At 40.9% G+C, this 17350-nt stretch overlaps 1 protein-coding gene across 1 annotated transcript in view; it reads left to right on the forward strand.

Annotated features, from left to right (window-relative positions):
• The window catches only part of LOC115041216 (neural-cadherin), a 277317-nt gene that overhangs the window by 73463 nt on the left and 186504 nt on the right, over window positions 1-17350 (forward strand). The window contains exons 4-5 of the mRNA XM_029498542.1: window positions 3934-4138; window positions 11355-11466. Coding sequence (XP_029354402.1) covers window positions 3934-4138; window positions 11355-11466 — 317 coding nt within the window. The remainder of the gene's footprint in view (window positions 1-3933; window positions 4139-11354; window positions 11467-17350) is intronic.

Below are 17350 nucleotides of genomic sequence, written 5' to 3' on the forward strand. Positions count from 1 at the left end.
CGCACCTGAATATAAGCTGCACCTGCTACATTTAAAGAGAAAACTAGTTTTGTACATATGTAGGCCACACTTGTTCATAAGCAGCAGGTGTCGGGAATATGGGAGGACAAAATGGCAGATGGCAGGAAATATGTTCCACAGAAAGATTTCACCTTTTTGTCAGATCGATCGACTTTAACTTGAAAGCTGCATCATATGCATTGCTTCATGTGTTTTCCCTGATAAGGGTGTGTGCATGAAGCGCAAAATAAATTACTGATCTGAAGGATTTAGTGTGGGTGTGCTTAATTTAATTCGAACAATTTTATTGGTCCACTGTGACCTGTTGGGTAATTTCATTGGTCTGATGTGATGCTAAATGTATTGGCTGCATTCAGAGTGTTACCCGTAAAAATCCATAAATTAGCCGCATAGTTGTTTAAGCTGCAGAGTGCAAAGCGTGTGAAAAAAGTAGCGGTTTACAATCCATTACAGTATACTTTGTTCAAATCTGCTGAAAACTCAGCACTAACTGGTCCAGTCTCTAGTCTCTGGAGGGGTTTGGTCCAGTCCAGAGGTCTCCAGCTCCAGTCCTGGAGGGACACTGTCCTACAGGATTGGATCTGGAGACCTCTGGTCTAGTCTCTTGTCTCTCAAAACATATTTTATATGGACACAATAAACACAGTCTGTGGGGGGTCCGGTCTCTGCTGGTTGTGCTTTGTGTTACCTCGTGTTGCTGTCTCTGGTATTCACATTGATTAATAGACTGTCCTGTGTGCTCCATGTCTACTTCCTCCTCTGCCTCCGTTTATTGTATTACTTCTTGTCATAGATTCAGGATGACGGCAAAAATGGAGGTGAGAATTAGTGAGTTAGAGGCTCTGCACTTTAGCTAGCCCAGCTTATGCTAGTGTAGCTAGCTATAAAGCTAAGTCTGTTTCACCTTAGCTTGGCCCGTTGACGCTGGTAACCATGGTAACTAGCAGTCTGGGCTAAGAGGAGAGGTGGAGTAGTCGAACACATGGAACGACTTTATTCAACATCACAACACAGGACTTTTAGGAGTTTCATCACACTGACAGCTTACAGCGGCTACAGCTGGCGTTACTTCTCACACCGTTCACCAGAGAGAGGGACAAACACACAACACAACGTGGCTACGTGCTGACTACATCACACATTACCCACAAGCCCACCTGCTTAAAGGGGAACGCTCAGGCCGGTCACACTGAGCAGCGGCCATGAGACAAGTGAACGAGAGACTCAGGACAGAAGACCTGATCCCCTAAAGTGGAGCTGTGTGGACATTAACCAGCTGTTTTAGCACAATATCTCATGTGCCACAAGTATCAACATACATTTCTATATAGTTCTCCATTGCTGGAGGATGCTGATCGACTGATTTTTTTTTTCTGCCGTTTAAACTTGAGCAGTGTAGTAGTAGTAGTGGTTAGCGCTGCCGCCCCGCAAATAGGAGGGTGGGTTTGATTCCCGCTGTGTGCACCTGAAGTTAATTGGTTGCAAGTAATGGACTGGGCTACAGCAAGATACGGCATCATCAATCGAAGCCCGCTGATAAGGGGGACAAACGTGCCTGCTGTCCAGGGCAGAGAGAGACCCCGAACTGGGCCCTCATTAAATTATGGAATAATTTCTCAAAATAAGCCTATTTGTGAAAAACATTATGTAACATTTGAGTAACATGAGCCTCTTTGTTTTGGAAGGGGTTCGAATCCTGGCTAGGCAATGTGAGTGATATGTGATATGTATATGATGTAATGTAACCCTGGGGTTAAGTAATGGACTGGATGTAATAAGTGATGTAATGTTGAATATGTATGTAATATGTCTGTAATGTTAAATGTATGATTTACTGTAAATGTATGTAATGTAAAGATCGCGGCTCCATTCCCGGTGTGGGCACCTGAACGTGTCTACGTTACGTGTTACGAGTATTGGACTGGGCTAATGCAGATACGCCCCCCCAGGACCTAGGCCGGACCAGACCAGACCGGTGAGGCACCCCTCCAGGAACGGACCGAGACCAGACAGGACGCGTCCACAGACTAGACCAGTAAAAGAGCAAACGTTTTGTTTATGGAGGACATGTAAAAAACATAACTTTTACTTGTAATATGTATTATCTAATATTTGAGTTACTAACTTGCTTTCTTCCTAATTTTTTCTTCCTAATTGTAACCCCCCCCCCCCCCCAACAAATGGTTTGGCCACCGATCCTTCGCTAAGCCCCGCGCCCCCTCTTAGTTACTGTTGCTATGCTAGCCTGTTGTCTGTTGTCTGAAGTTCGGTAGGAAAATGTCCAGTCAGGAAAAGAAAGAAGAATAAGAAAATAAAGGGTTGAGAAATTTTCTATAAAAACGTTTTTTAAAAAGGTGGTAGAGCAAGGTAAGAAACATGGCCGTTATCTTGTAACGTCAGCTAACTGGACAGCTCTAATGCTAACGTCCATTAGCCTAGCTTGTATTAAAGCCCGACACAAAACGTTATCTTTGACAGAAACAGCTGAGTTCCATCAGAAATTAAGAGACAGAGAGGAGAGGGCTGCAGCTGCTGTCAGGTAACAGAGACAGTGACATGGGGGGCAGAGGAAGTTATTTAACTTGTTGGCTTTATTTCTGCACAAAGATATTGACTGCAAATTTAGAAGAAGTACTCCACCGCTTCAGACACAACAACACACACAAGGACCGGGGCGTTACGCAATGTTTTGTGTGTGTGTGTGTGTGTGTGTGTGTGTGTGCGCGCGCGCGCGTGTGCAGAAAGACAGACCTGTATTCAGCTGTGAGTTGTAAGTGATGTCCACAGAAGACATCCAAACTCTGGCAACAAGCTAATGCGTGTTCCAGGTAATAATACGGCCACAGACACGTCGTGTGGCTTTATTCTTAACTGGAACACGTACAGACGTGGCCACGATGTATAATCCGCACCCTACCTGGATTATTTCTCCATAACGATCGGCTCATTCTACATCATACATCGTGGCCGTATTTATTACCTGGTGTGTATCACCACGTTTCTTCTTTAAGTACACACGGTAACATAGCACCTAGGCACGATTCAGCAGTAAATCAGCGTAAAGGGGAACGGAATCGGTTGACACGCCAGCTCCAATGCTAACGTTCGTTAGCCTAGCTTGTATTAAAGCCCGACATAAAACGTTATCGTTGACAGAAACAGCTGAGTTTGGTAGCTCCATCAGAAAGGAAGAGACGGAGAGGAGAGGGCTGCAGCTGCTGTCAGGTAACAGAGACACGGGAGGGGGTATTTAAGTTTTAAGTTTTTGGTTTTGTGTGTGTGTGTGTGTGTACAGAAAGACAGACCTGTATTCAGCTGTGAGTGATAAAGAGTGACCGTGTTGTTGTCAGTGATGTCCAAGGAAGACATCCAAACTCTGGGTACAGGCTAATGTGTGTTCAGGTAATAATACGACAACGATGTATAATGTAGAATGAGCCGATCATTATGGAGAAATAATCCAGGTGGGATGAGGAATATGCATCGTGGCCAATTTCTTACCTGGAACACACACAGGTGGGCCTGTTACCAAAAGAAAACAAGATTAAAAACAATGAACGAGTAATGTTAGCGCAAAAGTGGGTAACGAGAGAATCAATAGAAATGTAGTGAAGTAAAAAGGACAAGTAATTGGACAGGGTTTGGGGGAAGTCCATCAGATTAACACATTTTGGTTGTGGAGTTAACCTCAAACCTTTGTGTCTTTTTTCATGACATGCAAAATCAAATGTGAAAAATTATGCCCATTATATCTTCTGTTCCCAACAGCTTCTTCTTCTCAGGTGAAAGGAAGCCTATAATAGTGGAAAAGAGGCTTCTCTCTGAAACTGTAACATTATATAGCATTTACTTGAACATGTTGATCGATCTATCTATCCATGAATGGTGAACATTTCATGTGTGTCTTTCCAGCTTCCTGATCACACCAGCTGTGTCCTTCCAGAAGAAACCAATCAGCTACAGCCTCCTCATCAACCCCAGCAGCCTCTTTTCCATCTCTGCGGAGACTGGGGAGATCAGCCTGACCCGACCTATTGACTATGAGAGCGACCAGCATCGCTACTTGCTGCTGGTGCGGGCCAGCGAGGGCCTTGACAGCATGAGCAGCGCAGCAGAGGTTTGTGTGTGCATGATGTGCATACCCATTTCCAGTCAAATGTAAAAACTGGATAATCTTTGAAAATCAAAAACTTTTGATGTCACAAAGTTGTTTCTGCGTCTTACACCATACAACAAATGATATCCGACTGGTCTTCAGCTCCAGCATGTCTTCTGACAATGGATTCATTTATTTTCTTCCACATCTGACCATGATCTGGTGCATTTCAAACTGTTATTTCTTATTTTTCGAGCAGCATTATACACCTGGAGCAGGGACAATGACCTGAAAGAAAGCTGCTGAGTTGCAGTGAGTGTTTCAATTATATCCACACGGTCAGAAAATTTCAGGCTACTTTGAGACATCCTTGAGCTGAACAGCATTTAGGCAACTATATATCATTTTATCGACTTACTGCTGTGAGTGTTGCAGTTAAAATGATCATCTGGTTTTAGGGCTTCCTGACTGATTGTTTTTGTTTTGTTTTTTTGTCTGACTATCATCTGGTGCAGACAGCACAGAGTCATACCAGCTAATGCTGTTGCATTATGAGAAGGTCACAGGTTTGATTCCCAGGCCTGGGGCCTTTTTGTGTGGATTTTGCAGGTTCTCCCCATGCATGCGAGGGTTTCCTCTGTGTACCCACCATCCAATGACATGAATGTTTAAGTTAATTAGTGACTCTAAATTTTCTTTAGGTCTGAATGTGAGTGTGAGTGGTTGTGCTGTATGTATATCTGTATGTATATCTGTATGTTGGCCCTGCGATGGACTGGCAGCATGTCCAGGGCGTACCCCGCCCTCACCCAATGTGAGCTGGGATTGGCTATAGCAACACCCGCGACCTGGAAATGGTTAAGCGGCAGAAGAAGAGTAAATGAGTTAACTGGTGCCTTCTCCGCAATCACTTTCAAGTGAGGCTAAAATTTCTCAACCTAAAGGACAACTGTGTTTCCATTTTAGTTCAAAAGCATGACATTGTCTTCAGTCAAACCCAAGTAGTGTTGTCTGTTTGGAATGGCTGCTCTGGGATTTCCAATGACTTCCTTGTGTTGTGAGAGAAAACAGCGGCTGACCGCTGCAGGCATCGAAGCATCTGGTCTGGTTTCCATCATTACTCAGGCCTCAGGCTAAAACATGTCCTGCTGAACCGATCTGTCCTCAACTGCTCTGCTCTGGGCCTCTGTGTGCTGCATAACACCAAGAGCCTATATGGAGTCAGAGGGTAAAAGAGGGGACTGAAGGAATGAGAGGAGTTTTGTTATTTTATATGGTGAGAAGAGAAAGAGGGATGGAAAGAATAAATGAAAAGTACAAACTGCCTTGGGCTTGGTTCCTGCCCATGTTTGCCCCAACTCCTGTCCTCGGTAGTGATGGGAAGTTCTGATCTTTTTACTGACTTTTAATGGTCTTTTAATCTCATTCAATAAAATTAATGAATCTTTTTTCAAGTCATCCGTTCATTTCGTTCATTGGAACCAGTGTGGTGCTGTAGCTGTCATTTGAATAATGACTGAAAAAGCACAGCTTTCAAACACTGAAGAGCAACATGGTTTGCTTCACTTGCATATAATACACAAGTTTGCTTTTGTTAAACTATTTAGCACCCTTTTGGGCCATAGCCTATTGAAGTTGAAATTACTGATTGATTCATTTGCCGGTAGGAGAGCACTCCGCCTGTCATTAAAAAATTCTCATTCTGTGATGGCTGTTCACTTTAGCCTACCTGGTCACTGAAGACCCGTAGTATGTGAATTTTCAGTTTTGTGCTAATGTCAGTTATCCCTCACCAGTAATAACAGCATTGGTCATGTTACTGCTGTAACCACGTGAATAATGAACGAAAGGCCCTAACAAAGAGACCCAGGACCCGAAGACTCTATTTTATGAGCTGTGAACAAATCAGCCACTCCTACACAAAATGCTGCAGAAAGACCCGTTCGTGAATGAATCTGAGCCTGTGGCGCGCATGCGCAGACCAGGGAAAAAAGAATAAATCACTCATTGAGATGACTTCTTACTCCCAAGTCATAAAGTTTTGTTTTGTTTTTTTTTTTCCAAAATGAACAAATCGTTCACAAATGATCACTAATAGCTGCTGGTGTCCCTAACTGGAGTCGGCTTTTCAACGGGTATGTCACTGAGTGGGGAGAACCTGATGGTTGTGAACCGGGGGCTGCTGACTAAGACTATGCCTCTTGTCTTGGATGGTCACCCAGCAGCGCTGACTAGATCCTGGCAACAGAATCGTCTGAACAATTTAGGGAAAGAGAAAATGGGTTGAATTCTTAGCTAAGCGTAAGTTTGAGAACAGTTTACTGTCTATTCATCAATATTAGGAAACACACACCTGTCCCCCAAAGCCTAGAGACTAGACCAGACCCCTCAAGAGACTGGATCCCTCAACAGACCGGACTCCCCCACAGACCCCAGACAGGAGGGGAACAGTCGTGATAGTCATGAATGAGTCAGTCCACTACAAAAAAGTAGACTACTGACCACTGGTTCCAAGGTATGTATTGAAAATGCACAAACCAGTATTGGGGCTGTCGGGGCTGGCTGCATGCTGATTGGAAGCGATTTGAATTTGCGACAATCTGCGTAAAGGGGTTAAACCTCCACATCTCCTCTCACCAGCAAAGCTGACACCAACTGGATGTCAGCCCTGGCCCTCCATAGCAGCTCTCTCTCTGTGACAGAGGAGAAAGTGAAAGGACATGTGCCTCTGAACTGCCCCCTATAGCTTTCTGAGAAGTTTGCTGCTTTGCTGTCGCCATCTTGGATGTGTAACACCAGGCTAATGGTCCAAAAATGGACAAAGGCATGGTGCGCCTCTGGAGATGACAAGTCGGTGCATTGCCAGGTTAGTCAGCATAAGCTCCCGTTAGCATCATTTGCACAGCTAGGCAGCCGATAGCTAGTTAACAAGATAAGCTAACAAACTAAGTATGATTAGCGCGACCTTGATACCCACTAATTAATGCTCACATAAAATATGACTAGAATTGCATTCATTTCAACGAGCAGTCAATGAACCGCACAACAAGTCAAAGAGAAAAACGTATTTCAATTAAAGGAGCCATGAGTTAGCTGAAGTGATGCTATGGCAGACAGCCTGGGGCTAACCAAACAAGGCAGCATCTATCTGTCACTCAAAGCTGCCACAACTGCACGTAATATGTGCAGTCTTCATTTGGCAAATGAAAGATGCATGAAAACTCAAACCTTGCAAAGTAGCATTGAAGGAGGAAATTTGCTGTTGACCAAAGCAGTTCTTTTTTTTAACCACGCTGTAAACAAACTGACTCTCTGCTGCAGAAAGTGAACTTGTTACACAGGAGCCAAGGGGCACTGACCAGTAGACTCAGAAGATATTTTACATTATGGATAACTGAAGCTCTCAGTCACCCAGGTCACTGCTTTGTGAGAAAGGGGGATCTAAGGAAACTGGACTTAGTTGTAGGTTATCAGTTATCCAGTTATCCATTCAGCTATAACAACCAAATACTGAGGTGGTCTTCAAGAATACTTTAGCTGTGTAGCTTTAGTTAAAAGATGTCTGAAATATGCTCAATTCTGTCTGGAAGAGTTTTATCTGAAAATGCACTAAGTGATCTTAATCAGTGAGGGGATTTAGTGGCCAGCACTGAGTGCTTAGTGCTCCGTATCAACAGTGGGGAAAATGGCTTTGTGTAGGCTAATATTGTTGATGGAGTAAGCCATTTACAGACGTTCCATGCCTTAATGCACCAATTCTTGCTTTTTGCTGCTTCCTGAACAGAATTACAGTATCAGTCATTACATCACATAGGGACAGCTGAGGAGATTGAATGATTGCAACAAAAACTAACTGGTTTGTTGATCTAGTGTACGGTGGTGAGAAGACATGATCTGAACTAGGCCGTACATTTCAGCTGTTAAAATATTCATGCTATTTATATGTCTGCTGTTTTACTAAAAATAATAAACATAGCAGCTTGTCAGTAGTTCATCCAACTCTGAGCTAATATTTCAGCATGTTATGTGACAGCATATCATATGCTTTAGGCTCACGTGCTTAATATTGGGAAAAATTATTAGTTGCAGAAAGACGAGATAATAGCCAGAATTCAAAATTAGATCACAAATTTTCTCTTTCTTACTTGAAAAAATTAAAATCATCAATCACAAAAAATTAATCAGGCAACATGCTATTGTCACTCAATGGGGTATACTATTATTAGTGATGGATGTATGCACTTCGTATGAATAATATACATTATTGAATCAAATTGCAATGAGTCATCATTTGAGTTGGATTGATCTTTGTTTCACTCTAGGCACAATGGGATTTCCTAATTTGGAGTTGTACAAACCAAGCACTTTGGCCTGTGGAGAATAAGTTTTAACTTTAAGAAAATGCAGATGAAATAGACGGATGTGCTGTCCATCACTCTGCTGGAGGCCTCAGTATCAGTATAAGCCTCCACTAGGGCATTCACGTGACTAAATGGTTGCTGCTGATAAAGGCAGATAGACAAAAAAAAAAAACCTAAACCTAACCTGCATTTATGTTTTACCACAGCAAATGGAATAGCTATTTAATGAACTACAAACTTCAAACATCAAACTTCTCTCTCATTATAACTTTGCTATTTTGCTGTTTTTATATTCAATAGACTAACTTGTTAGCTAAGACCTCTCTGTCCTTGCCATGTCCTCATCTCTGCTTGCCCAATTAGTGGCTAGTAATTGCTGGTGCAGTACCTCTGCTCCATGTGGTAGTACATCTGAATGTAAATATAACCCTCCAGTTAAAAATGTGTGTGAAGTATAATTTTTCATGCCGACCTGCTTGAGGAAGAGAAGGCTCAAATGTCTTGAAAACTGCAGTGCTACTGTATTAAGTATGACACCTAATCCTCTTTGGTACTTTGGATTGATAAAATGGGGATTGATAAGGTATGACTTTTGCTTGTTCAAAAGACTGCAGGAAAAACTGCTACTGCAAAAATAAAATTAAAATTTTCGATATTTTCAAAGAAGAAACTATGTAGCCAGGTGACCTCTTCTGGGTTTTCATCAGCACCTGGCTTATTCCCTGCTGTGTGGCACTGCTCAGGTCAGCTCTTACCCTACCTTTTCTCACGCTAGCTTCAATTCATTTATATTTCAGGGTTCACCAGGGGTGAAGTGAAAGTTTAGCACACTACCATTTGCTTCACACTGGGAAGAATCTAAACTTCAGCAAGACATGAAATGCATAATGTATAATGTAATGTAAATATAATGCAAGTTACATACTGGCAAAACTGCCACACAAAATGTTTTTATTATATCAAGAGTATATATATTTGTGTGTGTGTGTGTGTTTGTGTGTGTCATAATAGATCATACCAAAGACAAAACAACAAAATACTCAATTCTTCATGGTAAAGGGCTGGAATGCCAGCTTTGGCTTGTAAATATGCATTATATATGCTTAGACCCATGGTTTTGAAAATAAACTAAAAGCAAACAAAATGTTCTGTATGTATTATTTAATTTCAGAAATTGGAGGTGCTTCCGTGATATGATGTAATGGCAACTGACAACGGAAGGCAATACCTTTCTATCCAAATAACTTTCTTACTATCTAATCAGCCCATATTAATCCAATAATTGATGTTTTTTTTCCCCCCTTTTTGTTGTCGGGGAAATATTCCTCTGCTTTCAATTTGTATAGCTGTCTTTTTTTTTTTTTTTTTTTTTTTCCTTTCAATTTTATTCAGCTTTTCTGGAATCTGTCTCTGTCAAAACAGTGAGCAGAGGTGCTGTATTTGTTTGGACTGGAGCCACTGAGCATGACTTTAATTTGCAGGTAGTTTCCAAGTTTTCCCTCCAGGAGTGATAGCTCATCGGCACCATTAGTTACCTAACCAGCCTGAGACCTGCCTGCAGCTGCCCCAAGTGTGTGTGTGTGTGTGTGTGTGTGTTGCGCAAACATGTCAGTGTGCGTGTGTTTAAGCTCATCTTGCTTTATTATGGCTGGCTTCCCCTCTTCTCATTCAGTCTCACTTTTCCCCAACCTTGTACATACACACACAGCACACATAACACACAACCACAATTTAAGTTCATATATCTTATGCAGCCCATGCCATTTCCTGTCATTCTGGCACATAGGCTCATTCACACACAGACACACACACACACGAGCAAACAACGATGGACAGTCACTGGCAAACACGTACAAATCACCTCAGGGAGTTGAAATGGTCAGGTTTTATTTTGTTGTTGGTTGCTTTGCTGCTGATCTTTGCTGAGGGATTTACTGATATTACAGAATTTCATTTTACCTACCAGGACTTAATACCAGTGGTATTTAGACACCGCTGACTGTGTGTGTGTGTGTGTGTGTGTGTGTGTGTGTGTGTGAGAATGTGTATATAGTACTGTTTTTTTTAATTGAAGATGTGGGGCTTGGGTCAGATGGGCTTGCCTGGCAGCTGTACCATGTCTGTGTTTATTCATCCAGAATGCACCAATCAGGCAGTCAACATCTGGTAGAAGATGCTGTGTTTGCCTTCATGTCCCTAATGAACTGAACAGCATTGCAGTGTCGCACGTATGCACCTACATGCATACACCATGCAAATTCATCTTTCCACACTGATCCACTCTCATTTGTTAGCTCAGGGCTTCTGAGGGGAAAAAAACTGTCCAACGTTGCATTCTCTGCTGACCCACTGAAGGGACTTCATTGCAGACTCTGCAGCAGCTCCTTTACTGAGGAGGGGTAAATAAACCGAAGGGATCAGGGTCAGGGCGGGCATTTGAGAGGAGGCTAAGATGAAGCTTCCTTTTGGTTGGCGATAGGGTTAATTTGGGTTACTAGTAGATGAAAATGACTCTGGACCAAAGAAAACCAATTCTGGATGGTGCCTGAAGTCGTAATCCCAGATTTAAACAATTTTCATAACCCCAGGATGGTGTGACATTTAATCTCCTGTATTTCCACTTGCTATTGCCTGGCCAGTTTCAGTCCATGTAGATATAGAGAGTGCCACTGAAACATGACCAGACTACTACTTTTTTCATTTCTTTAGAATTTTTTTTTATGTGTTCTGTGAATAGTAATAGTAAAATACTCTCAATGTATTTTTGTTTTTTGTTTTTTTTTCTATTGCGATTTGCACCAGCAATTCCTCAGAGGGAATGTTGTACATGTCTGTCTCCATCTCTCAATATCTCCTCTGTCTTCTTCTACTCTCAGATACGAGTGGTCATTGTGGATGAAAATGACTGCATCCCAGAGTTCCTCCAGTCCATTTACAGCAAGGACGGTGTTCCGGAGACAGTGACAACAGCGACCTCTCTGCTACAAGGTGAGACGTCGACAAAACCATCGATGATCCTAGACTCTAGAGGGGCCTCAGTTAACGAAGCCCATCAAAAACCTTTTCTGTTAGCTGCAACATATATAATCAGGAGCACCACTTAGGGGAACACCAGTTCACTATTACTTTGTTTTTATCTAAGTTTTTCAGGGGAGTATGAAAGACATTGCAAAATTAGGCAAATGAGTGGGCCCCTTTTCTCCCCTGGGTGCCCCAACCATTTGCCTGGTAGTCCCCTCCTGAGGGTACACTTGTGAAGAGACATTTCAAAAGATTCACTTTCTGTCCCATGCGTGACTTAGCATCACTTCCAACATAAAATGACACTGTTTACCTTTTGTTTTCTGAAACATTATATGTATATTTTACATTATAATCTTATTTCAAGAAACTTGAAAGTAGTTGCTCCCTGGTGGCAATTTCAAGGACACATCGGGCAGACCTTGAAAAAGAAATACACTGAAAAGGACACATAATCAGTGTAAGATAAACTTTACGTGATATGGAAGACAATGACAGCATGAAGTAAAAACGACAGGACAAAACCCAATCTGTGTAGACTGCTAACAAAAATGATGAGGGAGAGATGCAAAACAGCCAAAGCACATCACTCACAGACTACATTTTTTTGCAGGGATCTATTTAAAGGGGTGTTATCTTTATTTATTTTCCATTGCGAGACAAAGCTATTGTGAGTCACTGGTTAGTAGGGGTATGCCAAAAAATCGATTCATAGAAGAAACGCAATTCTCATTTACTACAATTGAGAGTTACATTTAAAATGTCCCAAAATCGATTAAAATAAATATAGAAATCAAATCCACAGGCTGTCTGCCTCCATTTTGTATGCGGGACATCCTGACTTCACCACAGAGAACCACATTCACCACATTGAAGTACATGAGAGTCAACCTCTTTGTGTTGAGCTCAGTGAGTGACTTAGCACTTAGCACTCAGAGGACCACTTCACTGGTGGGGGGCGTGCATTATTAGTGACCCCCTCTGACAGTTCCTTGTTATTCCGTGTTTATAATCAATTCAGTTTTTTTGTGATTGTGGATTTTATAGGGCCTTATAGATCCTTTATAGGATCCTTTGCACACCTATAGCTTGAAGTAGAAATCATTATGAATCAAATTGTTTTGAATCAAATCATAGCCTCAAAAATCGGAATCAAATGAAATCGTGAGATAGTAAAAGATTCATACCCCTACTGGCTAGCATGCTAACTTCAGTAAAAGTACATATTAGACACAGAGACAAGAGACAGTGGGTTTGTTTTTAACCTCTGGAGACTACATTGGTGAATAAAGGAATGATTTCGATGTAGAACTTGCAAACCTTCTTCAAAGCTGGTGAATAAACAGCAAACAGCAAAACTCCTTACAGGCTCTGTTAAGATCTGAAGGCATAGACCTGATAAACGTGATACAGAAGCCATCAATCATGATGTTACTGAAGGGGAAAAGCTGCAACACCTGTTTCACCTGGAATCCCTTTAAAGTAGAGCCAAACCAGACACAGCTCAGTGGGCTAACGTGAGCCTGCATGGTGTCTGAGATATGTAAATGTTTCAGGATCCCTGTGGCAGTAGCGACCAAAACAAAGTTAGAGCAGCAGAATTTTTTATTTATTTATTTATTTTTAAACCATTCATGTGTTTTGACTAGTCAGCAAACTGAGCCGGCACTTGTTGCCACTGGTAGCCATGGAATTACCCACATTTTCATTAGTGGCCTCTCCCTCCCTGTAACCAACCAGTTTCTAGACAGAGTTCTTAAATTTCATTAGTTTCATTAAGCTTCAGATAAAATAGGCATGTTAAACTGTGTGGACTGGATGTGACACTATTGATCTGCCACACCATGATTTTCAAAGTGTGGCAGAGGAGCCCTGTCATTTTTTTAAAGGTCCTGACAGACTAACAACAAAAATGACCCTCAATCTGGATAAAGATTACGCTGGTTGCCACAGTTGCCTTTCCAAATAAATGTATTGATGACTTGGTTTTCGTTTCATTTAATTTAATGTTGTAAAAAGTGCTCAGGATAATTACATGTAAATCTCAAAACTTAATTACCAGTCTAAATATGGAACAACACGAGTAAACGAGTATTGATGGGGAACAAAACGCAGGGAGATAAAGCACCACGTGGAAATTTTCTACCTTCAGTCAAACTTAGACCAGACAACTTTTCAAGTGATTTCAGTGTCACTGGCAAATTTCCAAAGTTGGAATAAAATTAGAGTTTTGGTTGTGCATGATGGGCAGGGTCTGGAGTAAGATTATTGCCTGAGTTGTCTTCAGTCTTCCTTTTATCTTGACATTTTGAGAAAATTAAGATAAGATTAACATTGCTACAATATTTTCGTCTCGGCTCATATAAATGATTATTTTCATTGATGTGAACACCATCGACTTCTCCAACATCAGGCAGTAAGCAGCAAACTTGATAGTTAGTTAGAGCAGACTGAGGGGAGGTGCAAGTGATAAGGCCAATATTAAATACACAAGGGAGGCAGGGGTAATAGGACACTACTACAATAATTTTAAAATGTAACAGTAAATAATAAATACAAAGTCCAAATGATGAATCCAAATGATAAATCAAATATAGTGTAGTTATTAAGTACATTCCATCTTCATTTGGAGCGTAATGGGAAACCTGACTCTAAAAGCATTGCCTTTAAATGTGAGTGTGTAACTTTATTCTGTATTCTGTCTTCTACTCTATAATATCTATTAGAAAGAGAACAGTCATCACCTGTAAAATCATTTTCTGTCCCCTGTCTTTACAGCTGAACACTGACATGAGCTACTTATAAGGTAATTTAGTTGAGTAAAACTAAACATTAAAAGAGAGCAGGTTTATCTAGTAAAGACATCTTTACAGCTGGCCATACTGACAGACCTCAGTAAACAGAAGCGATGTGATGACATGAAGTGTTTGTGGAACATTTTACAGACGTGTCTGATGAAGAAATCACAAAATGGATTTCCCTTCCCTTAATTTTGTGAAAATTTGAGAAATGATGGTTCATGATAGGTTACATTGAAAGTACCAAGGGTTTTAAGAAGGGCACACAACATGGAAAGGGAGAGAGATTTTTTTTTTTCTTTGCCTGCTTGTTTCTCATTGGAATTCTCCAGCAATATTGTTGCTTGTGATTGTACTTTAGTATATGAAGGGGAAAAAAAACAGCTTTATATGAATCAAGCAGTGAAATAAAATCTGTGTAAACTGGAGCAATTAGCAGAAAACACTCTCAACAGGCTCAAAACAAGCACACAGTGAAAAGCTAAGGGGCACAACACACTGAATACTACATCAAGAGGGGTTATGTGCAATAAATCCTTTCAGGATAAAGCAACAAAGCAATGATTTTCAGCCAAGTGCTAGAGCAGTTCAGCCTAACAAATCAAGCAAATCATGCATGTACCAACAATGCTGGCATGGTAATGCTATTGTCCATGCTTTTTTCGACAAGAAGTGAACCTAGTGAGTGATTGGCAGGCAGTAATATGAGAAGGTAACATGAAGATTGTCCATCTGATATTCTAAAGGTGTGTCTGGGTGTATATATGTGCTAAGAACCCTATTTGCTGCTCTCGTAGGCTGTACATAGACAAGATCGTTTTATCATAGTAGGTAGTTGTTTTTTTTGTTTTTTTTGTTGCTTTTTTTCCTTTTGTGTGTGTGTGTGTTTGCTTAAATCGTGACACACCTACAATTGAAATGCTGGTAAATCTGTGTGAAGGAGTGAGGTGTGTGATGCAGGACACACAGCGAGAGCACCACTCGCTGCCATCAACAAGTGCACCAAGGGAGGCGAGAAGTTTCCTGCTGCTGTGCGACTCCTGTGTGTGTGTGCCCACCTATACACGACTGGTCAAATGTTTTAGAACACCCCAACTTTTCCAGAATTTTATTGAAAATGATGCAGTTTAATGTCTCAGTGTACTCTGAAATTAATGCATAGAACAAATAAACAATTGAAGTTAAAAAAGAAATAATAGAATCAATTTAGAAACGAAAATGTATTCTAAACTTTTGTTTCATCAAAGTAGCCACCTTTGGCAGTTATAACAGCTGAACACACTCGTGGCATTCTTTCTACAATGGAAATCAAATATTCTTCAGAAAGTTCTTCCCAACTCTGTTGCAGAAGTTTCCATAAACGTGTAGCACTTTTAGGTTGCTTTGCTTTCACTCTTCTGTCCAGTTCATCCCAAACCAGCTCGATGGAGTTTAAGTCTAGAGACTGTGCTGGCCACTCTATGTTTTCAAGCTTACCATCTTGTTCTTTTTTCATAAAGTAGTTCAGGCATAGCTTGGATTTAGAAACGAAAAATAATAATTATTATTATTATTATTATTATTATTGGTTCATTATCTTGCTGTAGGATGAACCCCTGACCAACTAGGCCCATCCCAGAGGGTACTGTGTGGCGCTGCAGAATGCTGTGGTAGCCGTTTTGGTGCAGAGTGCCTTTCACTCTGTAGAAATCACAGTGTTATGATGGTCTGTTTCGCTTCTGTCGTTAATTGCCTTTTCCTCGCCATTTTTATAGTTACACACTACTTTTTGCAGTACACTACTGTTCAAGCCATGCTCACAACGGTCTGGTACCACAGTGTGTTTCAACGCTACTTTTATGTAGATAGGGGGTTGTAAGTGATCAAGAAAAATTGGGGCACCTGTAGGAATTGGTAGCACCAACTTTCGAGGCTTGTTAAACCCCAATTGCTGCAGAACTGCTTTAAGTTGTTAACCCATTTCTTGTTCCCTCTCTTTTTTCACCACTTACCTTTGTACCCTTTCAAGCTGTGCATTGGACTTGAACAGCTTGAATTTCAATAAAAAACTGGAAAATTTGTAAAAAAAAAAATAAAATAGAAGTTTACAGTTTGAAGTTACAACATATAAACTTGGTGGGAGGAAAAATGAGGTAAATGGCCAAAAACATATTTGTCATCTACCTTTAGACTACACGGTATAGTGAATGATATTTAATCTCATTGTCCCCAAGGGTTAGGTTTGGACAGGTCAAAGGGTTCAATAGAATCAGCAGGGAGGAATTGCTTTGACAATTCATGTAATCTTATTCCCATAATCAGTTCCACCATGAGAGTGGGCAAACGAGTACTTTGTTGAGTTAAAATAATAACAATTAAAAAAAAGAAAAGAAAGAAGAGTACAGTTCAAGACAATTTTGTTACTTTCCATGGAGATCTGAGGCCCCTGCAGCTTCTCACGAGTACAAAATCATTATATGCAGGAAACACATGGAGGATGAAGCCAGAAATACACTGGGTGCCATTCATGTAGCGATGCCAGCACACCAATGCTGACTCAAGATTACCGAAAGATGTACTGATAAATAAATGCTCAGACAGTGCTCTGGAGAGTACAATTTGTACTTAGTAAATTAAATATTGACTCATATGTGACATGTAATTGACCACAGAGTTGGAATCTGGGCAGGCAGGAGTTCTGCACTTCATTTTCTACCCGCCATCACTGGATAAGAGGCTGTTCATCATTTTCCAGCAGTAAAACAGCTGCTTTTTCAGCTGCAATTCAGAAAGACGGCAGTCCTTGTAAGCAGGACTGTAGTGCAGAGTAAACACACATAAATTCACTATATCCAACTTGCAAGGCTGACAAAATTCTAAACGAAAAATCCTGATGAAAACTGATGAAAAAATTATATATTTTGATGCAGTTTTAATTCTGTATTTAAGTGTATTTCTTGCAAAATGAAAAACATACATATGGGGATGTTGGTTTTGCAGATTCAGTGGTAGCTTATGGCAATTTAATGATGAAGCATCCATCCTGCTTACAATGATGACAAGACATTACCAGG

This window comes from Echeneis naucrates, chromosome 3 (assembly GCF_900963305.1).
Source record: "Echeneis naucrates chromosome 3, fEcheNa1.1, whole genome shotgun sequence".
Taxonomy (NCBI): Eukaryota; Metazoa; Chordata; class Actinopteri; order Carangiformes; family Echeneidae; genus Echeneis; species Echeneis naucrates.